The sequence below is a fragment of the Urocitellus parryii genome, chromosome 1 (genome assembly GCF_045843805.1).
Source record: "Urocitellus parryii isolate mUroPar1 chromosome 1, mUroPar1.hap1, whole genome shotgun sequence".
Classification (NCBI taxonomy): Eukaryota; Metazoa; Chordata; class Mammalia; order Rodentia; family Sciuridae; genus Urocitellus; species Urocitellus parryii.
This window is the reverse complement of record NC_135531.1, coordinates 283,908,532-283,934,560: the sequence shown is the minus strand read 5'-3', so window position 1 is coordinate 283,934,560 and position 26,029 is coordinate 283,908,532. Positions and strand designations below refer to the sequence as shown.

General features: G+C 55.9%; 1 protein-coding gene across 4 annotated transcripts; it reads left to right on the top strand.

Moving 5' to 3' along the window:
- Window positions 1-53: 53 nt before the first annotated feature.
- Thap4 (THAP domain containing 4) lies at window positions 54-23,830 on the top strand. Of its 4 annotated transcripts, none has more exons than XM_026381988.2 (6): window positions 54-219; window positions 2,096-3,261; window positions 13,812-13,971; window positions 16,461-16,570; window positions 17,903-18,006; window positions 23,603-23,830. In XM_026381988.2, the coding sequence occupies exons 1-6, from the start codon at window positions 143-145 to the stop codon at window positions 23,720-23,722; spliced, it is 1,737 nt and encodes a 578-aa protein (XP_026237773.1). In that variant the 5' UTR covers window positions 54-142; the 3' UTR covers window positions 23,723-23,830. The 4 variants fall into 4 exon arrangements, with proteins under 4 accessions (XP_026237773.1, XP_026237774.1, XP_026237775.1 ...); XM_026381990.2 differs by lacking the exon at window positions 54-219 and adding an exon at window positions 664-763; XM_026381989.2 differs by lacking the exon at window positions 17,903-18,006 and having other exon boundaries at window positions 23,603-23,718.
- Window positions 23,831-26,029: the final 2,199 nt, after the last annotated feature.

Genomic DNA, 26,029 nt, shown 5'->3' with positions numbered 1-26,029 from the left:
CGGCGGGCCGGCGAAGCGCGCCGCCATCTTGCCGTACGGCGCGGCCGGCCCACGTCCCGGCCGTGTCGCCGCACTCCCTCGGGGCGGGCCGGGCGGCGGGCGGCGAGGCCGGAGCCTGGCGGCGCCCTGGGCCGAGCCCGCGATGGTGATCTGCTGCGCGGCCGTGAACTGCTCCAACCGGCAGGGCAAGGGCGAAAAGCGCGCCGTCTCCTTCCACAGGTACGCGGCCCGCCGCTCGGCCCGCCACGCCCCCGGCCCGGCCCGGCCCGCGGGGAAACTGAGGCCGCGCGGCGGGCGCGGGAGGACGGGCGGCGGGCGCGGTACCGCATGACCTTGGCCCGGCCGCCGTCCCTGGGCCGGCGCCGCGAGCCGAGGGCCGCCGAGGCCGCGCGGCGTCTACAGCCCGCGTCCCGCTCCGCGCCGCAGGCCCTCGCGGCACCCGGCCGCGGCGCCCGGGACCTGCGCGACCCTCGGGGACTGGCTCGGCGGGTGCAGCCCGGGCGGGGTGGGAGGCGGCGGCGCCAGGCTCGCAGCCGCCGCGGGCCGGGGAGACCGGCGACCCCGGACCCGTCCGCGTCGGAGCACGTGCCCCAGAAGTTGGCGGCGCAGGCCGAGCCGAGCCGGCGAGCGGGCGGCGGGCGGTCGTAACGGCCTGAGGCGCAGCGGGCCGGGCCCACGGGCCTCCGCCGAGAGGGGTTAGGAGGTCACGTGGCCCCGACGTCCGCACCTTCCTGCGGCCCGTCCTGGCCCACAGCAGCCTCAGGTGGGTTGGAGGACCCCAGGTGGACGGAGCCCAGAGAGGTGTCGTGCGGGCGCCTCTGCGCCACGATGAAGTGGTGGTCGAGGGTCTCGGTTAGCAGATGTAGGAGCTCTAATACCGTCCCTTCCGGCATCTCCCAGGACAGCTTGCCTTATTTTTCTTTTTCTGATTTTTAAAAGTTATGGCATGATGCACAAAATGTTTACTATCCTAACCATTTTTAAGTGTTCCTCTAAGTGGCACTAAATACGGTGACACTGTATGCGGTCATCTCCACCATCAAGCTAAAACTGCGTAAAGGCTAACTCCCCATTTCTCCTCCCACCTGCCCGCTCTGGGAATTTGGGTACTCTCAGTACCGCTGTGTGTGTCTTGGTGTCTGCATGGATCTGTAGCATGGATCGTGAGTACAGGCAGTACTTGTCCTGTGACCGGCTCATTTCACTCATTACATCCTTACGCTCACCTGGCTGGTGGAAGTGCACAGAAATATAGCCTTTGAGTCTTGCTCTAGAGCTGGGTCCATGCTGGGGCAGTCACCATGCCAGGCTCACTCTTTGGCCTTGTGCCCCTATATCTGCAGCCAACATTGCCTGGCTTCTCAATAGAGGAATCAGCCTCCCTGATTTAAGTGCCTATAGTCTACCTTCTAGGCACACCAGCAGGGTTGGTCAGTGGTCAGCTTCTAGAGCTACTTCCAGTTGTCCTGGTACTTTATTGCTGGAGCTTCCTGTGTGCCCATAGGGCATCTGTCACAGCCTGTGAGGAGCAATGAATTTTTCCTCTCTGCCCTATAGACTGTGGGCTCCCAAAGAGTAGACTGTTGAGCTTTCCCTATCTTATTCTAGTAGCAACTTGTAAGTACACAGTGTTCCTTAAGTTAACCAGGGGCATTTAACCATAGAGCCACATGCCCAGCCCTTTTTATTTTTTTATTTTGAGACAGGGTCTAAGTTGCTTAGGGCCTTGCTAAGTTGCTGAGGCTGCTTCGAACTCATGATCTCCTGCCTCAGCCTGTCAAGTGTCTGGGATTATAGGTGAGTGCCACCATGCCCAGCTCCTTTAAGTCTGTAGAGGAGTTATTCTTTTTTAGTTGTAGATGGACACAATACTTTTATTTTTTCATGTGCAGCTGAGGATTGAACCCAGTGCCTCACACATGCAAGGCGAGTGCTCTACCACTGAGCCCCAGCCCCAGCCCATGGAGTATTTCTTAAGCAGATGAAGTCAGTGCAGGTTTCCATGTTTGCAAAACACTTGTTTTGATTTTATAATTGGTAATTTGGGGGGGAGACATTTAATTATTTATGAGTACTTTTATCATTTATCCCGCAGGTTCCCCCTAAAGGACTCAAAACGCCTGATCCAGTGGTTAAAAGCTGTTCAGAGGGAAAACTGGACCCCCACTAAGTATTCGTTCCTCTGTAGTGAACATTTCACCAAAGACAGCTTCTCCAAAAGGCTGGAGGACCAGCACCGCCTGCTCAAGCCCACAGCAGTGCCCTCCATCTTCCACCTGACTGAGAAGAAGAGGGGGGCTGCAGGCCATGGCCGGACTCGGAGAAAGGACGCCAGCAAGGCCTCGGGGGCCATGAGGGGCCGTGGGAGCACAGCCGCCGGGAGAGGGGCCGTGAGCACCTCTCCCTCCTCTGGTGGAACCCTGATGGCCCAGCCAGAGCCCCGCAAGCTGAAGCGAGCCACTCTGCAGGGTGAGGCCACACCCAGGACCCCCCCAGATCCCAGCATCCAGGAGCAGGCCCAGCAGTGTCTGGGGAAGACCCCAGGAGATGGACCATCGGCCACCAGGGCAGGCAGCCAGGGAGAAGAAGGAGCATGTGCGGAGGAAGCCAGGGGCCAGAATGCTGGCGCCACCTGGGCCGAGGGTGGCGGGGCAGACCGGAGCGGGGTGTCCGCAGAAGATTTCACTCCCCCAGGGTCTGGGGCCTGCAGGTTCATTGGCTCACTGCATTCCTACAGTTTCTCCTCCAAACACACTCGAGAGAGGCCTTCTGTTCCCCGAGAGCCCATTGACCGAAAGAGGCTGAAGAGAGACGTGGAGCCCAGTTGCAGCGGGAGTAGCCTGGGGCCGGACAAGAGTGTGGCCCAAAGCCCTCCGAGGTCCTCACTCACTGCCACGCCACAGAAGCCTTCCCAGAGCCCCTCTGCCCCGCCCACCGATGTCACCCCGAAGCCAGCTGCGGAGGCCGTGCAGAGCCAGCAGAGCGATGCCAGCCCCATGTCCATCAACGAGGTCATCTTGTCTGCATCGGGGGCCTGCAAGCTCATCGACTCGCTGCACTCCTACTGCTTCTCTGCCCGTCAGAGCAAGAGCCAGGTGTGCTGCCTGCGGGAGCAGGTGGAGAAGAAGAATGGCGAGCTCAAGAGCCTGCGGCAGAGGGTCAGCCGTTCCGACAGCCAGGTGCGCAAGCTGCGAGAGAAGCTGGACCAGCTCAGGAGAGCGAGCTTCCCCTACCTGAGCGGCCTGCTGCCCCCCAGCCGCGGTCAGTACCGAGCGTGAGTCCCCTCCCTCCCCCTGATGTGGTTTTCCTGCAGCAGGGCTGGGTCACCTACTCCCTGGGTCTGGGATGGGACCTGATAGTAGCCACACTTTGTGGACAGGGGACTCAGATTAGATAGCTGACCTCACTTGTTCCTGGGTGTGTGGAAGTGTGGGCAGTTCACTGAAGGTCAGCCTGCACCCCACTGCACAGTGGGCCTCTGGTGGACCCCAGAAGTCTGCTCCCTGTCCATGCTCCCAGAGCCAAGTTCCAGGCAAGTTAGAATCTCACAGAGATAAAGCAGAGTGAGTAAACTCTCAGAGAAATGCAGGACACCCTTCCATTACTGTTTTCTGAATGTCCTTGAGGCTAAATCATTTTGAACACCCATAATCATTTCTTTAAACATCTATCCAGTGTTGAAACATCTATTCAAGTACGATACAGTCTGTTCTGTAAAAATTAAAACACTACAGAAATATGGGCTAAGAAGTGCTGAGAATTCCCTAGTTCACCTACCTCCCAATTCTGGTCTCTGTTAGTATTAAAAAACTTGGTCTGTACTCTTCCATCTTACATTCTTTGCCATTGCACAATAGGTTTCTCCCTGTGTTTTCATGTATTTATTGGCTGTTTGTTTTCACTTTGTTTTAGTTTTACGTACTTTCAAAGTAGACTTCAAGGTATAATGTTTTATATGTTAAGGATAGTGTCCTTTCCCTGTGGCGTGCATGTGGAAAGCGCTTTCCTGCCCCATGCTGGTGGGGTGAGAGTTTCCAGGGCTCCTGAACTTGTTTCCAGTACATGCTGCAGCTAATCTTTTGGAATTATTAATTTTATTGCTTAAGTTTTCATGATGTGGTCTCTTAAAGCAATCTGATTTTTTAAATCTTTGGGGGTTTTGTGCTGAAGACGGGGTCTGATCTTGGAATGCACGTCTCCACCAGCTGGTTGCATTGTTCTCTGCAGGCTTCCTGTCAGGCACTCAGTCTGTGGGTTTCTGCAGAGGGGTCAGCCTTTTCCTGGGGTTCTGGAGGTGCCCTTTCTTCCTGTGCCTCTGCCAAGTTCTGCTTTAGGTTTAAGGACCTTGTTGTTAGATGCCTATATTTTCCTAACTTAGCAACACAGAAAAACCCTCTGTTATGTTTGAAGTCTTACCTGTCTCCTTATTTTCAGTCTTTTCCTATCATTTTATTTGATAGCTTTTTAAAAATCCAGTCTGAGAATCATCATTTTTATTGAGTAATCCCTTGCAGTTGTGATTACTATTATGTTGGAATTTGGGTCTGCCTTTTATTGTTTAATTTTTTTTAAATTTATTTTTCTATTCTTCTGGTTTGTGAATTTATTTACTTATTTTTGGGAGTTACTGGGGTCTGAACCTAGAGGCGATGATCTGTGTTCCTTGGCCAGTTCCATGCTGGGCTGATTCCTGAAGCCTCCCGGGAGCCTTGCGGTGGGGCAGCTGCCCACCTCGTTCTTCACTGCACTGTGGGCTGCCCCAGGTGTCCTGCCTTTCCCTCTACCTGTCGTGTCAGTCTGTACCATCTAGAAAGCGGTTTCCTAGGGCTTTGGTTTTATCTGTTGAGTCCGTAGATCAAGTCGACTGACATCTTAACATGTGGAGTCTTTCAGTTCATGAACATGAGATACTTCCACTATTAGGCTCTTATATAACATCATTTTTATTAGTTTTGTAGTTTTTAACAAAATATATACATATTTCGTGAGATTTATACCTAAATATTTCCACTTTGGGTGCAAATATTAATTTTGTTGTGTTTTAGTTTCAAGATCCAATTGCTTATTACTAGTATACAGAAAAGCAAACAATTTTTTGTATGTAAACTGCATATTCTGCAGCCTTGCTAAAGTTCCTATTAGTTCCAGGAATTTTTTGTGGATTCTTGAGCTTTTTCTGCATTCATATTGTCCACAGACAGTTCTGTTTTTTCCTTCGTAAACCATATGTCTTTATTTCTGTTTTTGCTCCTGTGGCACCAGCGAGGCCTTCGGGGTGGTGGTGAGCCGTGGTGAGAGGGAGCAGACTTGCCCAGCGCCCAGTCTTGGCAGGAAAGCTCCCCCATCCTCACGCCAAGCGCTGTGGTGCCATGACTTGAGAACTGAGAGTTTGGTCTTGCCTGACTCCTGGCACAGTGCTCTTAAGATTCCGCATCTCCTGAGTGTGGCTGAAAGGAGTGTCTTTTGTTATTTTTCAGAAGCCCTTTCAACCACACCTCAGTTGTGCTTCTAAGGCTACTCCTGGGGGTGGTAATGGTCACTAGAGGGTGGGAGCTGAAAGCCCTGTTGCCCCCTGCCCTGGGTGTGGGCTACAGAATAAGCTAACCACTGTTGGCCAGTGATGAATCAGTAGTGCCCACACAGTGAGGTCCTGTACAGACCCTAACGGTCCAGAGAGCTGCTATACTGGCCAGCACTGGAGGTGGGGAGGGCCAGGACATGCTGCATCCTCCCCCATGTTTGCCTTCCGTGGTCCAGATGTCCAGTTCCATTCCATCACGTCAAGAGCACACGGTCTACGATTCCGGCTTTTACATAGGTTTAGGTGTGTCTTAGGCCTGGAATGTGGCTCTCTTGGTGAATGCCCCCGTGAACTTGAGAAGAGTGAGGGTGAACCCATCCCAACAGGCCTGTTCTTTCTGTGAGTGCCTGGGAGCAGGGGGTACATGGTCCCTAGGACTTTGCGGACCCGTGGTCTTTTCTGCATTAATTGCTTTCTCTGGTTGCATTAGCATGTAAACCTTTCTCTTTTTCATGTGTCTCTATTGGTGGTAGGCTTCTTATGGATAGCACATAATTGGATTTTATTTTTAAATCTGCTCTGATGCCTATCCTTTTTTTTTTTAGGTTTTAGTTTTTTTCCTTTTGTGCTCTGCTTTTATTTAAAATATTCATTTTTCAGTTGTAGTTGGACACATACCTTTATTTTATCAATTTATGCTGAGGATTGAACTCAGCTCTACCGCTGAGCCACGCCCCAGCCCCTGTGCTCTTGTTTTTTGATGGTGTCTCTCTCAGCTGGTGTGCTTGGGCCACTCCCCCTTGGAGCAGTTGCCGGAGCTGCTGGGTCAGCGTGGGCCTCCCCCAGCTCGCCCCCTGCTCCTCCTCACTTGTTAGCACACCAGTCTGGCTTCTGGCGGCCCTCCTGGAGTTTGTGCTTCACATTCGCCATGAGGCCACTTTTCCTAGCACTGTGGTGTTGGAGAGTGGAGCGCGGCCTGTGACAGAAGCCCATGTCCCTGCCTCCCTGTGAGTCGAGCTTGGTGTCAGCAGGAGAGGAGAGCACCCACCTGCCCTCCCTCCCCCACAGGTTTCCGAGCAGGCCGCACACTGCTCCTTCTGGCTCTGAGCCCCCTCCAGCCCTGGGAAGTTGCTCTGTCCCTAAGCTTTTGCTCCATGGGTGAGGCCTTCCCTCTGGCTCCTTTCACAGCCTTCCTTGTCCCTGGGCTTTTGTAGTCAGAGTGTGCTGTGCTCTGTGGGGTGTTCTGGTTTCCAGTGTGCTCAGTGTTCTCTGCCTCCCCTGCCTCTGCGGTCTGCTGTCTGCGGCTGGTTTGAGGAGATCCTCAGCCATTGCTCCTCCCTGTGCTTCTGGCGCTCCTTCCTGCTCTTTCTGGTATTCCCACTGCTCTTGTGAGGCGCTCTGGGTACTGTCCCAGGGCTTGCTGGTGCTCTGACTTGGACTGATTGTGTAGTGCCCCATGTTCCTCTGCCCTTCAGTTGGCGAGCTTTCTGGTGACCCCCCTCGGCCCTGAGGAACCACCGAGGGCAGTCCTTTCTGCGGCAGCATCTTTATTCTTGGGACCCTCTGGGCGTCTCCTATATGGCTGTGTGCTCTCTCGCATAGCACAGAGCACGCTGGACGCAGCTTCACAGACTCAGTCTGAAGACTGCAGCACCCAGCCAGAGACCTGAGATGAGGCTTGCTGGAGACAGAGCCCTGCAGAGGCAGGTGCCAGCTTGCGGCCCCAGGAGAGCCCCCCTGAATGCAGGCACTCAGTCTCCCCCACCACTGCCACCATGGGGCCCCTGCACTAGGGCCCATCTGTGGCCCCTCCTCTGGTTCTACATGTCTAGAGGCTGTTGGTATCCCCTCCCCTGGTTCTCCATGTCTAGGGGCCGTCTGTGGCCCCTCCCTCTGGTTCTCCATGTCTAGGGGCCGTCTGTGGCCCCTCCTCTGGTTCTCCATGTCTAGAGGCTGTTGGTATCCCCTCCCCTGGTTCTCCATGTTTAGGGGCCGTCTGTGGCCCCCCCTCTGGTTCTCCATGTCTAGGGGCCGTCTGTGGCCCCCCCTCTGGTTCTCCATGTCTAGGGGCCGTCTGTGGCCCCCCCTCTGGTTCTCCATGTCTAGGGGCCGTCTGTGGCCCCCCCTCTGGTTCTCCGTGTCTAGGGGCCGTCTGTGGCCCCTCCCCTGGTTCTCCATGTCTAGGGGCCGTCTGTGGCCCCTCCCCTGGTTCTCCATGTCTAGGGGCCGTCTGTGGCCCCCCCTCTGGTTCTCCATGTCTAGGGGCCGTCTGTGGCCCCTCCCCTGGTGCTCCGTGTTTAGGGGCCATTTCTGTTCCCTCCGTGTGAGCCCACAGGAGGTTGTTTCGGTGTTTGTCCCTTTTTTGTTTTTCTTGTTAGATGGGGTGTGTTGAACGCACTACTTGCTGGAGTTGAGACTGGAAGCTCCCCCACCATTGGTTTTAGTCTGGCTGTTGATAATATATGAAAAGGCTGCTTAATGTAGAACTTAGTCACTGTAGCAGATTCTCTTATAATTCTAATTGTTCTTGAGTCTTTTGACTAACTAGATGGTCACATATAATAATTACGTCCACCCTTTTGTGTTGTTTAATGCTATAGAAACACTTGCTCTGTTTTCCCGCGTGGATTCTGGTTTTCTCTGTATCTGTGTGTGCCCCTCCATTTCATGGGTGGTAAAGCCAGGGCCTTGGTAGCATTTGGAAAGAGCCCCTAGCTCCTGGGTGCCATGGCAAGGTAGCCCCTCTCCCTGGTCCAGCCCCTGCTGGCCAGAAGCCTCAGCATCTTCCTCCATGACATACTGTGCCATCGGTGCCATTTTCCTGTGTGACAGTGGGAGACAACCTGGTCGCCAGCACAGAGTGATATGAAGTGGACCCCCAGGAAGGATTCTGCCCTAGGCCCAGGGCTTGTCTGTGCTGTCCCACCAGCAGGATGGGCGAAGGACGGGTGGGGGGGCTGTAATGTGCCTGGCTCGTGGTAGCTCCCTTGGCTGTGGCCAGTGGTGGTGGCAGAGGGGCCAGTTTCCTCCTCTACAAGGCACACCTAATCTCTGACCTGTCCTGCAAAGCTCCTTCCAGCTCTGCAGCCCTGTGTGCATCACTTCCTGTGAGAAGTGATCTTCTGAGTGAACTACAGTTCCCAGAATGCTCCTGGACCTAGCACCCACTTCCCGCAGCGCCTCCACAGCCAGGTGCAGACATTTCCTGGTAGCTGGCAGAAAACAACCTTGAGGAACCTTGCTGGTGTGCTGGAGTTTTAAAAACTTGGGAATGGGTAAGCCTGCTTTCAATGTCTTGGGCTAGGAAATGAAAGTTTAAATTTCTTGTACAAAATTTAAAATTTTTATTTTTGCATTTTGGTTAGATTTTAATAAAAGAAAAATGAGATCAGAAAAATATGCATAGAAAAGCCTGCCTGATTTATTTGAGGAGTTGAAAGTTGCAAATCCGTTAGGTCTCATTCATTTTGCTTTTGTTTCATTTTTTAAAAAATATCTATTTAGTTGTAGATGAACACAGAGTATCTTTATTTATTTTTATGTGGTGTTGAGGATTGAACCCAGTGCCTCACACATGCGAGGCAAGCACTTTACCACTGAACTACAGCCTCAGCCCCAACTTCTGTTTCATTTTAAACTTTATTTTTCTAACGAAGTCTGATTGTGCTCACAACTCTTGAGCATACAGTTTGACAGTTTCAGGCTCCAGTGTCCTCACCACCAACCCCAGGCTTCATTGAGAACAAGGCTGAGAGGCAGTGGCCAGGACACAGGAAGTGAGGGGTGGGTAGGGGACCAAGGACCCAGGCCCCAGGTGTCCAGAGTACTGTCTGGCAAGGTGTGACTGTCCCCACCCAGCCTTCTATTGGTGTCCACATCAAGGCCATTACGAGCAGAGGCTAGGAGGGCGATGAAGGTGAGGCGTGGTCTGCAGTGTCCCACTGCGACCCTCAGAGCCCTGGGCAGCGCCTGTGCCTTCTGGACTTCAGCAGACACACAGGCAGGCCTTACCTGCCTGCCTTGTCCATCAACCACGTCCAGGTGCTCCAGCCATGGGTCTCCAGCCAATGCCCCCTATATGCACCTTGCCCTGTGTCTCCCCTGAGCTGGCCCACCTGTTCCTGCTGCCAGTCCTGTGCAGGCAGCCACTGTCACATTCCTACTGCCTGCCTCTGGGAGCCTCCCTAATCACGGCGCAGTACAAGTGTTCCCCTTGCTCTGGTGATTCTGTCCTGCTGGCCCTAGGCTTCTAACCTGCAGCTTCCCACCTCTCCCCTCCAGTTTTCTCCCCACCTGAGCCCCCAGGCACAGCCCCTATCTGAGAAGGTCTCATTCAGACCTGGCCACCCGATGTCACAGAGCTCAGAAGGGACAGAATGCAACCCTGCTCTCACCCAGGGGGCAGGACACTGCCCTGCCTCACTCCACCAGCCCCGTGGATTGGCTGGGCACCAAGCAGCTTATGGGCCTGGGAAGCCTGGCTTCTGAGAGCCCTGCCCAGCTAAGGCCTCGCCATGCCCCCAAGATTCCCAGGCCGTGTCACACAGTTCCCCTCCCTCCCAGGCCCACTACCCTCCACCCTGCGTCTCTTCGTCTCCCAGGGTACCTCATGTGTATGCCGAGTCCTCTTGTGAGCTTTTGCCTAGCACTTAGGAGGGCTGCAGCAGAAACTCCTGGGCTCTTTTCCCTTCTAGGCCAGAGTGTTATAGACAGGTCTGCCTCTAGGGGCACAAGGCACAGAATCCCAGCTGAGATCCTCCGGACTGAGTGTTCTCCCCAGCTGCCGCTGCCAGGTTTTCACAGGTGTCCCCTGGCAAGTGCCGGGATCTGTCACACTTGCTCAGTTGGATAGGTAACAGCTGGATGGATAACAGTGCTGGTAACCTAACGCCTCCCTCCAGGGCCAGCACCCCTAGGCACGGGCGGGTGAGGGTGGGCACGGGCCTGCTGTTGCCTGGAACCCACTGCCTGTGTACCTCCACGGCTCAACCCACCCTCTCAGACATGACCGGGGCAGTGCAGGCTTCTCTGGATCCTCAGGAGCCACTGGTCAGGACACGGGATTTGGGGTGACCACCAGCTTTCTTACCCACCAGGGAGGAAGGTGGGGAGGGGCAGCATCTGACATGGGGCCACACTGCAGCCAGTGGGCACCACTGGCCCTGACTGTGGGGCTCCAGGCCCACCTCACCTGCCTGTGTCGTGAGACCAAGCTCCTTGGGCTCATGAACAGGAGAGTCGGGGATAAGGGTGTGTGGTCCACACCACAGCAGGAACTCTGTTTTAGTATGGAAGTATTTTTAGAAATGTTTTATCCCCAAATCAGAAGATGGGAGCAGTACCTGGCCTCGGTCTGGGATGGCACTGGCACCTGGTTCCTGGGCCCTTGGGCCCTGGACGCCCTGGACGCCCAGTGGCCCTTTAGCAGAGATGGGAGACTGATTTCAGCTGTCTGCTGTAAGTCCTACCTTCCACAGGTGACTGTCCGTGGTCCAGGCCCTGGGTGCAGGGGCTCTTCTTCTGGCTCTTGTCCCGCACCAGTATGTGTCTTGCATTGAGCATGTCTCCGTGGACCACACCTTTCTGGTGCCTGTGCGTGGCATCTGCCACCCTGTTGGACCATTAGGTCTGTGGCCTCTGCCTCTCAGCATGGCTGGGTCCACCTTGGGTCTTCTGTGTGGAGAAGCCCCACCAAGCCCCCACAGTGTAGCTCAGCCAGTGCAGAGTGTGCTCGGTCTGGTTGCTTGCCCAACATCTTACTCCTTGCTGTGGCCTGGCTGTGTGGTCTGCTCACCGTGTCCACTCACCTCTTGTCAGGCAGGAAGACAGTTGCCTGTGCTGTGATGAGTACTTGCTCCTGGCTGTGGTGAGGAAATGTGGTTCTTGTTCTTCTGTCCTGTGCCTAAGAGCAGGGCCGCTGCTCTGCACTCCACTGTGGGCCAGCTTGCCCTCTGTTTCTGAATTCTCCTGGGTGCTGTCCCGTGACCGGCATAGGTGGTGTCCGTGTTGGTTTTCCTCCTCCTTCCCTGTCTTCTCCTAGCCTGTGGCTTGCCTGAGTTTTCTTCCCTGAGTTCTTGCACTTAGGGTGAATGGTCTTTCTTCACTGTGAGCCAGATTTGGCGTGTACACCTGTGGTGATTCTGGAGGCTGAGGCCAACTGGGGAAACTTAGCAAGACCCCATCTCAGAATGTGAATAGACAAACCAGGGGTGGCACACCCATTGCTCCGAGGGCCCAGGACAGCTCTGTGTCTGTGGCCAGTGGCTTGCCTTGCACCTCAGCAGGTATGGAGCCTCCCTGGCCTCTCTTCTAGGCAGCCTGGAGGGCCACAAGGGCTGCTCCCCAGCCGCCTGCCCACTCTCTGTTTTCAAAAGCCAGTGTGCATCTCATGCTCTCTGTCTCCCTCACCCTGTCTTTGAGGACTGCCCTCCAGGCTTTAAGAACAGGCCTCCTTCGGGCCTCCTCGGATCAGCTGCAGTGCCTGCTGGTAGAGGTATCCTGTTGCTAGTGGTGGGTCAGGTGTGAGTGTGCCCTCTCTGGAGGGGCTGAAATGAGGGCAGCTGGGTGGGTTTCTTGCTTGGGGAGAGGGTGGCTTCTGGGTCTGGGGAGGGCAGAGTTGTGCCCCCCAAAGCGTGGGTTCAGATGTCCCATTAGTGAGTGGTGTAGTCCCTCCAGGCCAGTGGCCCCAGTCCTGCCTCCTGAGTAGCATCCAGCTCTATTGCTGCCACTAAGCATTTCCCCACCAGGGGGCAGCTGTGGCTCATCCCAGGCCCTGGTCTGCTGGTCCACAGGACCGGCTTTCGTGTGCCAGGGTCAAGTGTGTGAGCAGGGCTGGACAGGTACTTCCTTAGCAGTCAGGAACGTGCAGGACTTTCCCTCTGAGGGCAGGCACGCTGTGCTCCAGCCCTGACTCTGGACATGGTTGCTGCTAGCTCATGCTGACCTCTGCAGAAGGCCACAGCAGGGCACCTGTGCTTCCCTCCCTGGAAGGCTCAGGTGTGTTGAGGGTTGAGGCTGCAGATCACCACTCGAGGAGCAGCAGGTCAGATTCACAGGCAGACCAGCCCCATCCATTCCCCTGCGAGTTGGCCAGGCCTGAACCCGCCCCTGCCTGGGCTCTAGCCCAGGGCCAGGTCAGCTGGTGAGAGCCACAGGCAGGGCTTTGACATCAGCCTGTCCAGAACAGGGTCTCGTGAAGTGGGCCCTGCTTGGTGCAGAGGCAGGGTGGGCTGTGACAGCGGCTCTGACGGTCACCCCATGTGGTGGCACTCATGGGCCAGAGCCTGGAAGGCCTGAGGTGTGAGGAGGACATTCCATCTCAGTGCTCAGCCTGAGAAACTCTGGATTGAGCTTCTTCAAAGCCACGGCTGTGCGCCTGAACACCAGGCCCAGGCGCCTCGGAGGCTGGTTGAAGCGCTGGGCCTGCAGCCTGTCCTCGGTCTGTATCTCTGGCATTCACGATGGCAGCTCATTGTCCAGGGGCTCCGGCCAGAACCCTCAGGGTCACTCTGTGTCACACGTCTAGGCTGTCAATCACTGTTGCTCTGACCTCCGGGGGTCCTGAGTCTATCCACTCAAGGCTCCTGGTGGGGCTGGCCTGGGGGCCTCACGGGTGCTTGCCTTGGCTGTAGGTGGGTGGGATCAGCCCAGCCCCCCACACCTCTGCTGCTCCCTGGTGTCATGTTCCAGCCGTCAAGCACAGGCCCTGGGAAGGCAGGGTCCACACTGGGGAAAAGTGTCCTGGCTCACTGGAGGCAGCCCCAACAGGCAGTGAGAGGTAGGGGACATAGAGGCACTTCACCCAGCTGACCTTGGGTCACTCGAAGCCACTCTGTCCCCACCACCACCACCCCACCTCTGCCCACCCCCAAGCCTCTCAGCCCAGCTAAGGTGCTGCTTGATGATGCACAATGGGGAAGACCTAGAGCCTGCTCCATAAGCTAGTCAGCTCACCTTCCAGCCCCACACCCCTGTACTTTTTACCTGGCCCTGCCTGGCCTCACCCCTGTTCTCCATCTCCAGGTCCTTGATCCCGTGTGGGAGCTGCTATCCACCCTGGTTGGGAACCTGGGGGGCCTCTGGCCCTGCCCTGGACACCCAGGCTCCTCTGGGTTCTGTTTTCTGTGGTCACCCGAGAGGTTCTGACCATGGGTCTTGCACATGACATGTGCTGGTGCTCAGCTGTGCCTGTCTGAGCCATGCTCTTGACAATGTGTGCATTTTCCCTATAAGCCCAGCAAGGTGTACGTCACACACCTTGTGTATCACTCTGCTGTTCTTCTGTCCTCAGAGCCTCCCAAGATGAACCCAGTGGTGGAGCCGCTGTCTTGGATGCTGGGGACCTGGCTGTCTGACCCTCCCGGAGCTGGGACCTTTCCCACCCTGCAGCCCTTCCAGTACCTGGAAGAGGTGCACATCTCCCATGTGGGCCAGCCCATGTTGAACTTCTCGTAAGTCCTCCACTATAGGCTCCTGAGTCTGGGCTGATCCAAAACAGAGACACCAGCAGGAAGGTACAGCAGGAACCTGGTAGCCTCTTGGCTTCCGGAACCTGGTGGCCGAGGCAGGAGTGGCGGGAGGGTCTCTCTGGTCCCATCACTTATATAAAGATGTGAGGCAGACCACAGAATCGTAGGCTTGTTAACCAACCAAGCATGGAGCAAGAGCTTGTTTAAATCTGATTTCAAGCTGAATTCCCGTGTGGAAGTTAGTCACCCCAGTATTGCTGAGAAAAGGGGCGTGGCTTTCCTTCATATTTACCCATGAGCTAGTTAAGGATCGAAGAATCTGTTAGTACTGTGGTTCTCAGAGTCTCTGCCTGCAGGAGAGCAGAGAGCCTCTGCGGTCCCCAGCTGTGTCTCCGACACACTCACTGGAGAACACTTCTGTTCTGGGGCAGAGTGCTCCCATGGTCTCAGAAATGAGGAGGGAGCTGTGCACCTCCTCCTGCCTCTGCTATCTGGTGACAGTGGCAGTGGCAGTGAGTCAGCCTGGCGCGCTGGGCCTCTTCTAAGGTGCTCAGGACCAGACCTGTTCCAGTTGCCTAGTGTTAGATGAGGGACGTGTGCACAGACTTCCGGTGGCACATGCTAATCTTGAAATAGAAATCTGGAGTGCTCCACAGTTAAGCACTCCTGAGCCCTGACGTTGTGTCGTTTTGAGTTTCAGATTTTAGGAGCTCCACTTGTATCTGTGTAACACCTCCAGTCTTGGAGGGATTTAGAAGGTCACACCGGGCTTAGGGATCGTCCTACCTCGGCCTCCTAGGCCGCTGGACACAGGCACCATCTGTGCCCAGATGTGAAGTTCTAGATTGAGCAGACAGGGCCTGTGAACCAGAGGGGTATCTGAGAACCAGAAGGGGTGTCTGCGTCAGCCTTGCCTCGCTGTGACCAGAAGACCCAATGGCACTTAGAGGAGGGCAAGTCCACAAATGGCCTTCTCCTGGGCCGCGGTGAGGCAGTATTCATAAGGAAAGGTCCCCTGGAGCTAGGTTAGCTCAACAGAGGGAGGTCCTGGAGCTGCCCCCAGCATCCATGGGTGCTTGGGCAGCACTGTGCAGGAGGTGGGTGACCAAGAAGCAGAGGGATGGGGGGTGGGGCATAGGGAGGACACACCTTCCAGGGCAGCCCTCCCCAGCCATTCACATAGGGTGGACAGACCAGGGGACAGTGGGATTTGGGGTGATACAGATAATGCAGACCAGTGTCATTGCTGGGTTCCGTTCGTGACTAAGACACTCCTGGGTCACTTCAGGTAACTGGGCTAACTAGGCTGTGTAAAACCCCACAAGAGACACAAAGACCTTTTTTTGGGGGGTCACTGTGACGGCTCCTCTGACCTTAAGGTCTCCAGGAAGAGAGAGAGAGCACATGCTGACCCCTTTTATTGAGGAGAAGCTATTCAGATGAGGCCAGGGGTCAGGTTTCAGGGGGCTGAGTATCTTCATGATGTCCACTGTCAGCAGGTTGACTGACACCTGGGTAGGCCACACGCAATGGCACAGTAAGAGAAGGGGACACACACCAGGCACTTCCATGGAACATTCTATCCCAAACACGGGCAAGGGGTGATATTACAAAGGAACAGGTGAGCCTAGCTCCACCCATGGGGCTCTAGCAAGACACCCATGCATGAGACACCATCCCTCAAACCCAAGAAGGGTGGGGAAAGCTCTGCCACATTTCTGCAACTGAGCGCCTCAGCACCCAGCCGGGGAGTGTGACTCAACCACGGGCGAGGTTGGTCTCCCACATGTCATTAGTCTCTTTAAACTGTGGCCTGCAGCCAGAGGGCTGGAGAGTCCACTTTGTACTAGCATGAAAGAACAATGGGATGGGATCTCGTGTGAACACAGTGCTAGACGTGCACGTCCCCTAGACTCAACGATGCCTCTCTTATGAGCAGATGCCCCGAGCAAGGTGCAGCTGCTGACCCTGACCTGTCAGAAGTTCACCTGTGAGAGTCGTACACAGATTCCCTGGAGATGTAGAGGGAGGTATAGTTTTCAGGCTGTGGGCACATGCCCCGTGGGAGCCATGGACCCCTCTTCCTTGTGCTCCTGTGCCTGCTACAGGGGCACATACTGGCTAGGGACCATGCCCCAGCCCAGTGCCTGCTGTGTCTCTACCATACAAACCACTGGACTTGGGCTAGGTATAGCTCAACAGAGGGAGGTCCTGGAGCTGCCCCCAGCATCCATGGGTGCTTGGGCAGCACTGTGCAGGAGGTGGGTGACCAATAGGCTTGGGGAACAGAGCACCAGGGGTGGACATGAAAGAGCCAAGTCCTAGAATGGTAGAGGTGGCAGATTCCAAGCGCCACTTCTATCTCAGGTGAGACTGGCTGCTGTGGCCCATGGCCCCTCTGGGGTGGCTTCACATCTGGGTGTGGGCGCTGGCAAGCCCAGTGCCTGCCTGACATCTCGATTTCCCTCCAGGTTCAACTCCTTCCACCCTGACACGCGCAAACCCATGCACAGAGAATGTGGCTTTATCCGCCTCAAGCCCGATACCAACAAGGTGGCCTTCATCAGCGCCCAGAACACAGGTACTGCCCACCCCCCGAGACCAGGGGCAAGGGCCACAGAGCTCGCTGGCCAGTGGTGTGGCGGGCAGGGCTCGCAGATGCCTCCCAAGCATCCTTGCTTGGGGACAGTGGAGGCATGGTGTACCTGTGGGCTGCCGCCTGAAGGTGCCAGCTGAGGAGCCAGGCTCCGAAAGAGCAGGCAGGTTTGTGGCAGGGTCCTTTCCTGAAGGCATGAGTTCCTTCTGAAGTAGTTCACCAGCCACACCATTACTTAAAGACTGCCACGTGTCCTGGCCCATGCCCGAAATCCCCATGACTCGGGAGCCTGAGGCAGGAGGATCGGAAGTTCAAGACCAGCCTTAGCAACTTAGGTTTTAAGCTGTGGTATTCAATCTCCAGGACCAAAAAAGAAGAAGAAATTACCCTCATTTAGCTTGCATAGCTGTTGACCTTACCTACTTGCCCACAAGCTGCTCAATTTGGGTGTTCAGGAAGCACCCAGCCTGGAGCGGAGCTGCCCAGGCATTGGTGGGAATGGCAACTGAGGAAGTCAGGGGTGTGTCCACCACACAGTGCTCCAGCCGGGGGTTCTGGTAGGAGGGCTGAGTCCAGGGCACCTCTGTAGAAGCCAGCCCCCCAAGCACTGGTCCTATGCCGTAACACATTCAAAACCCGGAAGGCCATGTGCAGGCCAGAGGGGCCTTGCACTGGAAGGCTCAGAGGCCAGCCTCCTGGTGAGGGGAGGAAGACTCAGAGGCCAACCTCCTGGTGGGGGAAAGGCTCAGAGGCCAGCCTCCTGGTGAGGGGAGGGAGACTCAGAGGCCAACCTCCTGGTGGGGGAAAGGCTCAGAGGCCAGCCTCCTGGTGAGGGGAGGAAGACTCAGAGGCCAACCTCCTGGTGGGGGAAAGGCTCAGAGGCCAGCCTCCTGGTGAGGGGAGGGAGACTCAGAGGCCAACCTCCTGGTGGGGGAAAGGCTCAGAGGCCAACCTCCTGGTGAGGGGAGGAAGACTCAGAGGCCAACCTCCTGGTGGGGGAAAGGCTCAGAGGCCAGCCTCCTGGTGAGGGGAGGGAGACTCAGAGGCCAACCTCCTGGTGGGGGAAAGGCTCAGAGGCCAGCCTCCTGGTGAGGGGAGGAAGACTCAGAGGCCAGCCTCCTGGTGGGGGAAAGGCTCAGAGGCCAGCCTCCTGGTGAGGGGAGGAAGACTCAGAGGCCAGCCTCCTGGTGAGGGGAGGAAGACTCAGAGGCCAACCTTCTAGTGGGGGAAAGGCTCAGAGGCCAACCTCCTGGTGGGGGGGTTCAGAGACCAGCTTCCTGGAAGGGGGAGGCTGCAGCTGAGCTCCACCCCCTGCAGGCGTCGTGGAGGTGGAGGAGGGTGAGGTGAATGGGCAGGAGCTGTGCATCGCATCCCACTCCATCGCCAGGATCTCCTTCGCCAAGGAGCCCCACGTGGAGCAGGTGAGCCCGCCTTTCCCGCGGTCTGTGGTGTGTGGGGCTGGGTGGCCTCCCCCAGGCGACCTTCTGTGCCTTCTCACTCCTTCCTGTCTGGTGTGTAGGGGTTGGTGGTCCAGGCTGCTGGCCCCTGCTGATCACCTTGTGTTGCTGGGTCAGAGGACACATGTGCTCTGCGTTTTGGTGGAGGTTGGCCTGCCCCTCCTCGTGGGCACTCTTCCTGTGTGCTGCTGTCCCAGTCCCTTTGAGTGTGACGGCACTGTTCACTTTTGAACCCAGCATTTGAGGGAGAGGGCTTTCCCCCAGGTGGGGCCGCAGCAGCTCTGCTGGTGTGTGGCCTCCGCTTTGCTTTGCCTAGGGCTCTGCTCGGCTGGCTGGATGGTGGCGGAAGCTCCCCTGAAGCCCTCTCTGAGTTCCCTTCCTTGTCAGGGCCTGGGTTCTTGCCAGGTTCTCCTGTCTCCCACTGCTCCGGCACAGTCAGACCCCTGACCTCCCAGACGGGTGTGCTCTGGTGCCCTTCTGGCGCCCTTTCCTGACACCAAAGGGGACTGAGCAGAGAGGCATGCAGCCTCTCCCAGTGACACCTGGTGCAGGGGCTCAGGACTCCTGTGCCCCTCCGGGTCTGCAGGAGGTTCCCACTCGCCTCTGTCCACAAGTTTCTTATTGTTCTTAAGCATCAAGATCACATCGAAATGCAAATTAGCCTGAGGGCTGGTGGGGGCTGGCAGGCTGTTACAGCAGGTCCCAGTCCCTGGGGTGACAGGCATGTGCCACAACACCAGCCTGGAATTCCTTCACAGCCAAATGCGCAGCGGGTAAGTGGCCTTGCTGAGCCCACTGGCACATGTGTCCCCTGCTGGGTCCAGAGCCCTGCTGCATCCTGAAGCCTCCCTGGTAGCTGCAGGACTCCCACACTGTCCTGCTCTACGCCTTGTCCTGTGGTAGGAGTCACATGCTCAGCAGGCCCCACCGTCCCACTGTATTTCCTGAAGCTCAGGGGCCGTCTGTGTTGACGGTGTGTGGTCTGCTCCTGGTGAATGTCCTGCTGGTGAACCTCACAGACACTGCTGTGGACAGGAAGGTTGTGCTCCTCAACCTCATGTCCGAGCACCCCTAGTTTCCTGGGCCACCTATGCTGCGGCCAGAAGGGACTCCTTCCTCACACCCAGACTAAAGAGGGCCCTTGAGTCTGCTCTGTTATGTGCTTTTCCCAAGTCAGCCCCACCGTCTGCCAATTGTCTAAGCCCGATTCTGCGTGTCAGAGTGCCATGCCTGGTGCTGCAGGGTGGCAGCGCCTCCCGAGGGGTCTCTGTCGCTCTCTGCTTTCTCTGTCCTGGTCCTTTTGCTCTGCTCTCAGGGAGCGTTCCTTGTCCCCAGCTGTGGTGCTGCAGCTGGAGTTTTGCTGGTCGGCTGCCTTCTGTCCCCGTGTGTTCTTTTTAAACCTACTGCTCTGATTCCGTCCGTGGGCTCTGCAGCTTCTCCGGGCTCCCTCTGAGAACATTTGTTTTTGAGGTGGGGTCTCACTGTGCTGCCCCAGCTGGTCTTGAACTCTTGCCTGGGATGCTCCTCCTGCCGCCGCCTCCCTACTAGCTGGGGCTGCGGGCGCTGCCTCTACCCTTGCTTCTTTCTCACTGAGGTGCTGGTTGTGGTCTTAGTTTTCTTCTTTCTCCATTCTTCTGTTCCTCCCAAGTTGCTTTATAATGTTTTGTTTTGTTTTGATTCTGCACTTCCCCTCTGAGGTTTCTTCAGATGCATGATGTGTTGCGGGGGTCCCAAGACCACCCCCAGCCAGATTCACGAGTAGGACTGAGCAGAGTAGCACCGGAAGCCAAGGCACCCTCATCCCCAACAGAAGGGACACAGGGAAGGCAGGAAAGGGACAGGGGCAGGTCGGTCTGGAGGAAACAGGCACCAACTCTCCGACAGAACACACCCCAGTCCCTGTAAGAGTGAGGCCAGCGTGGAACGCTGCAGGCTGCACACCCAGGGCTCTTGGGGCTGGTCCCACAGCACCCTCCTGGTGTGTGTGTGTCAGTGCAGACGCCAGGAGGAAAGAGGTTCTGCATGGGCTCCTAAGAAGGAGACTGTCCTGCTGCTGGAAGCCAGCCCAGCTGCCGGGTTCAGGGCTGGGCATCTCCTCCTGATGGCCTTGTGCTCTGGTGCTCTGAGGCACTGATGCCCTGCTCTCCACATACTGCAGCAGTCAGTCCCTTAGAGAGTACAGTTCTGTGATTCTCAGTGTACCCAGAGTTGTGAAACCATCACCAGTTGATTTTACAGCATGTTCACATCCCAAAGAAACCCTGTGCCCCCAACTGGCTCCCTCAGGTCCCCACCTCCCTGGCCCTTGTAGACGCTCGTCGGTGCTCCAGACTGGCCAGTTCTGAGTGCTTCCAGAGATGGGGCCATGTTCTTGGTTCTGGCTTCTCTCACTCAGCCTGACGTCCTCCAGGTGTGTCCAGGGCAGGCAGCTTTCTGTTGGTCCGTCTGTCTTGATGGGCAGTCCGGGGTCGTGCTGTTGGTGGTAGGAGTAGGGCCTTCCTCTTCCTGGGCTGCATGTTCCCAGCTGTCACCTCGGTCCAGGAGGTTGGGTGGTGCCTCCTGGTGCCCTCTGCAGATCCCAAGGAGCCCAGCCTCTGGAGGCCACCTGTGGGCACTGCTCCCCAGGTCTGGCCACCCCCTCATTGGTGCCGTCCTGCTGTCTGACTCCTTGTGCTGCAGCCTGTCAGGCCTGGCCACAGCCTGGCCAGAGCAGGGCTGCCCGTTGCCCCCTGAGGTTCAGAGAGGACCCAGGATCCAGAGGACCCAGGACCCAGAGCCACTCTTCCCAGTGTCCAGCAGGAGCTCTCCTTGGGGCGACCCTGCCTCTGTCAGTCACCAGTACCTCTTCAGACGGAATCGCTTTTGTTTTTTAAACTTGCTTTTGAGAACAAATTTTTAATTTTATCTGATTCAAGTTGCCAGTCTTTTCCCTCCTAGATTCTGTGTTGGTGTCTTACTGAAGCAGTCTCTCTACTAACATGCTCTGCTTCCTGGAGGCCGCCCACTGGAACCTAGACCCTCCCTCGGAGTCCCTGACCCCGCTGCGTTGACGGGCCTCCCACACTGCCCTGCCACCTTCTGTCCATCACTGGACCCTGTCACCTGCCCCATTTTCTTGGTGGAATACATCTTTTGGCTGTTTGATAATCTGTGCTCGTGCACTCAGTCACATACGATCCACTGTTGTGAGCGGGATGTTACATGCTGTTGGACAGACAGAAAAACGAGGCCCTCACAGGAAGTCTGTCTGTTCCTCAGACATCCATAGGGTCCCGAGTAGGACATGTCCCATGCTGGAAGGCTGGCAAGTGCCCAGACAGTGCCCACCTGTGTGTGTCTGCTCTTTCCCCAGTGGGACCAGTGGAAACAAAGTGTGGGGTCCCTGGGGAGCATGGCCTGCGGGCTGCACTGCTCCTCTGCAGTGCTTGTGTGGGTGCTTGTCTCTGGGTGCATCTGGAGGCTGGGAAAGAAGGGATGGGGGGTGTGTACAAGTTCTGTGGGGCTAGTGCTGGTGCCTACCTTTTGGGTCTTTTTATTTTATTTTATTTTTGTGTGTGTGTATGTGCTGGGGATTGAACTCGGGGGTATTTAACCGCTGACACACACACCAGCCCTTTTTAATTTTTATTTAGAGACAGGATCTTGCTAAGTTGCTTAGGGCCTCGCTAAGTTGCTGAGGCTGGCCTCAAATTTACAATCCTCCCGCCCCAGCCTCCTGAGCTGCTGGGATCACAGGTGTGGCCACCGCACCCGACTGGCCATGGTCTTGGTGCTGGGGTTGGAACCTGGGTACTCTTCTACCCAGCCCTGCCCCAGCCCTCTCTGGTTTCCTATGAGGGTCTCATTCTGTCTGTCCACCTGTGCATATCATACCGCATTTTGAGTCAAGGTGGCACTGTGCTTGCTGCCCTCTGCTGCGCCAGGCCAGCGGCACCTTGCTGCTCTCAGGGTCTTCTGGGTCTGTGCTCCACTCCTGCGCCTTTCCCTCCCCTTCTTAAATAGTGCTTTTGAAAGGACAGAACGTTTTAGTGCTGTTGTCAGTTCTTTGTTTTGTAGTTAGTGTTTTACTTAAGAAAAGCTGGAGAGATTTACAGCTCTCGCTCCTCAGGAGGCTTCTTGGCCTTTCCTTTGGCTTGAGGTCTATCCTGTGGGGTGGCCAGGTTCCCCCATCAGCCCCCCGGCTCCAGACTGCCTTCTACTCGAGGTTTGTGAGTCTGTCCGTGTGCAGGGTAGACACTGGACTCCACTTGTCTTCCTCCTAACACCACGCTGGGTGGACCCTGTGCTTTCTGTTAAATTAACTAATACTCGTGGTCCAGCATTTCCATTTTTCCAAAATTCATCTGACTCTTCTGGGACCCAGTTAGAACCAGCTTGTTAGTTTCTAAAGGAGCATTTGTTCACTGGAGTTTCCAGCTGGATGTGCAAGGGGGCACCTGAGCCCTCGGTGCAGTCTGTGGTCAGTCTGGTCGTGCTGTGGTGTGTGGTGTGTGCCCCCAACAGCAGAGCAGAAGGGGCAGCTGCAGCCTCCAGCCCTGTGGGGCTGTCACCCGTGGACACAGAGGCCTGCAGCGAGAGGAGATGGTCCATAGACCCATCATGAGGCCAGGGACGTCGTGGCACTGCACTCTGACAGGTCTAGGTCTCTCCTGTCCCAGATTTCACGACCCTGTGCAATGTATTGGTATCATACATCTTTTGTAGAATTTATCACTAAGGATTTTCTGGGTTTGGCTGCTGTTATAAATGACTTTTTTAAATTTTCCAATTTTTTTTTGCTAGTATGTAGAAATAACAATGAACTCTTAAAATATTCTTGTATCACATCACATTGGTAAAATCATTTACTTCACTGACTTTTTTTATAGATTTCTTCTCTCTGGGCCTTGGTCCTGGATGCCTAGTATTTCTCTGGTGCCCTTGTTGATTGATTGATTGATTGGCACTGGGGCATGCTAGGCAGGTGTCCTGCCACCAGGCCCTACCCCAGCCCTTTTTACTCTGAGACGGGGCTGAGTTCTAGGCTGGTCTGGGGCTGCAGGTGTAGGTAGATTTCTCCAGCTAACCCTACCCTACAAGAGTGTTGGTGAAGCACAGAGTAGCAGCATGGCTGGGGCCTGTGTGTCACAAGGGCCCGCGTGTCTTCATGGACGGCTTCCTGCCGGGTCAGCAAGCATTGGGGCAGGGACCTTCTGACCCGACACCTGATTACTGCAGGCTCCTTTCTCGTGGAAACAGCCTCATCGGGATGCTCATGGACTAGTGGCTGCACAGGTGCTGGCTGGGGTTTCCCAGGGACACTTGGCCTTGAGTCCAGGCTGCAGGTGAAGGTGGAGGTCACGCAGGGAAGCACGCTAGGTGCTGAGTGGAGACAGAGAACACGACATCTCAACCTGAGGTGACCAGCTCCACTGTCACCTGTGGGCGCAGGCCTGGGGTGGGAAACCAGGACCTTGGTGCCCTGTGGGGCTCAGGGCCCAGCATCACCCGCTGGTTTGAGGCCTGGGTGAGTGGATCTTTGTAAATAAAACACAGGCATCTTGTTTTGTTCTCTACTCAGATTACCCGAAAATTCAGGCTGAATTCTGAAGGCAAACTTGAACAGACAGTGTCCATGGCAACCACCACACAGCCACTGACCCAGCATCTTCATGTCACCTACAAGAAGGTGACACTGTAGCCAGCACTCCAGAGCCCAGGCCCTGCATGGCTGCAGGCTGTCGGGGCTGCGCTGTCCAGATGTTCCTGGAGTGGTGTCGAGAAACCAAATAAAAGGCCTTTATTTTTATGGCTGAGGACTGTGAATGTCACCTCCTGTGTAGACGGCACACGTTCCTACCTGCTGCTGCCAGTTTCTTCACAAAGTCTTTTCCCTAAATACTTTCTCTTGGGCTGGGATGGAGCTCCACGGTGGAGCTCGCCCTGGGTTCCCTCCCCTGCCCTGCAAAAGAAAATGGACAGAATAGACACATCTCTCTGTCTTCCTGCAGGTTTTTAAACACCATCTGAAGTACACACAGTCTTCAGCAGAGCAGCCCTCAGCCTTGTAGACAAGGTGAAGGGGAGGGTCCCAGCCTCCGAGGCTGCAGCAGGAGGACCACCTGAGCCTGTCCCCTGCCTCCAAAAAGAGAAAAAGTCGAGGTCATTCCCATCACCTTCAGGATCAAGAGTCTAGGCCTCTTCCCCCAAGTCAGGTGCCCTGGGAGCCAGGCCTGCGGGGACTGCCAGCCACGCGTCTGTTTTACTCATACTCCATAAGGCTGGCTTTTGTTGCCGTGACCCCTCCCTCCACCCAGCTCCAGCCCCGGGTAATCTGTACCTCCCCCACTTGCTGCTGGGTGTGAGTGGATTCCAGACATGATGGCGGCTGCCCAGGTCTGCACGCCTTGGCATGCACCTAAACACCAGGGAAGAGCCCTTTTCCAAACCCCTCTACACCAACGGCCTCCCCTGCAAGTGATGGGCAGCAGACATAGGGGCTCTGGCTGCAGGGGATGACATCTGCTCAGGCAGCTGCAGCCCTGTGTCAGGGAATGGGGACAAGAGGCATTACCAGGTTGGGTGGCCCACATCTCAGCTCAGGGAGAGCCCAGGCCTGTGTCCAGCTCTGGGGCAGGTATGGCCAGTGGTGAGGACTTGAGCTAGCACGGTGGCCCACGAGGAGGAACCTGAAGCTATTGCCTCTCCGCCTGGACAGGGTACCCTTTGGGGCTGTCACCCTTCCACCTGGCGTGGCCCCTCTTCCCTCCTGGCTGTCCTGGGAGTCCCAAAGTCCTTCCCATTCACCCTGGGTGCCCTGTGTGGGTGTTCCCCCTCCCCCTCAGGTGTGCTGTTCCAGCAGGTGCCTGGCCCTCCAGGGCTGTCCAACAGGCTCCACTCCTGCTGAGGCTCTGCCTGTCCTTCCCAGGTGTTCTCTTTGATCAGTGCAGGGCCCACATCACACGCCATCCAGCCCAGGAGCCCTCCATCTGTGGTCCCAGACCCAGAGGCCCTCCCCACAGAGCCTGGCCCCACTGGTGGGGTACAGAGCCTCATGGTGGCTGCTCTTCCTCCAGACCTCCCCCATCCTGGAGGACAGCTTCCTCGTGTGCTTTCCCCAAGCCCGCTGAGCTCAGGACCCTCCCCCCCAGCTCTGCTGGCAGACGACCAGCCCGAGGCCCATGCCTGCAATGCCAGCAGCTCAGGAGGCTGAGGCAAGTTTAAGGCCAGCCTGGGTCACTTAGACCCCATCTCAAAATAAAAAAATAAAAAGGGCTGGGGGTATAGCTCAGTGGTGAAGAGCCCCCCTAGGTTCAATCTCCAGCATGGGAAAAAAAAAAAAAAGAACTACAAAAAGAAAAAGGAAAAAAAATCGTGGGTTCATATTAATGTTTCCAATTCACATTTTAAGATTATAGTGACTTTTTACTTATATACTTGGACTTTACCTCATTACTCTTAAGCTGAAAACAGTGGTTTATCACAGCACTATTTGCTTTATCCTACAGGATAATATAATTAGTTCAAAATAATAATAGTTACAATAAGGACTGCTGTTGAAGTTTGATATTTTGGGGAGCTACTCTATACTTTTCCCATTGAAGGCATAAAATTAAAATATGATACAATTGGAATAATTAATTTCTCTTTGTGCTTAAGTCACCAACACAGCTATTCAGTTTAGAAAAGGGTCTCCTGCCTGGGGTCAGTGCTGTCGGGGCAGCTGTATGCATGTCCACATGCGGGAACTGCCAGGTGCTCCCGAGGCTGCCAGCTGCACTGGGCAGCAGGACCTGCCCATCCCGCAGTCCCTGGTTCTTGCAGTCTGATCAAGGCAGACTTCACTACAGGCTTGCCTGGCCATCTCAGAGCTGGCCTTGGCACCACAGCTGCCCACCCCTGGACCACAGAGACTGCTGTCCAGCTTGGATCTGGACCAAGCTAATGGGTGGGAAATGAAGTCCTGGGGCTAGTTTTGGTCTGCATTTCTCTTACATTTTCTTGACTT

Bases quoted from the DNA above. Each gene is read 5' to 3' on its own strand.
- Thap4 (XM_026381988.2), top strand. From the start codon at position 143: ATGGTGATCTGCTGCGCGGCCGTGAACTGCTCCAACCGGCAGGGCAAG. The intron at 220-2,095 runs GTACGCGGCCCG...TTTATCCCGCAG, and splicing joins CGCGCCGTCTCCTTCCACAG to GTTCCCCCTAAAGGACTCAA. The intron at 16,571-17,902 runs GTACTGCCCACC...CACCCCCTGCAG, and splicing joins CATCAGCGCCCAGAACACAG to GCGTCGTGGAGGTGGAGGAG.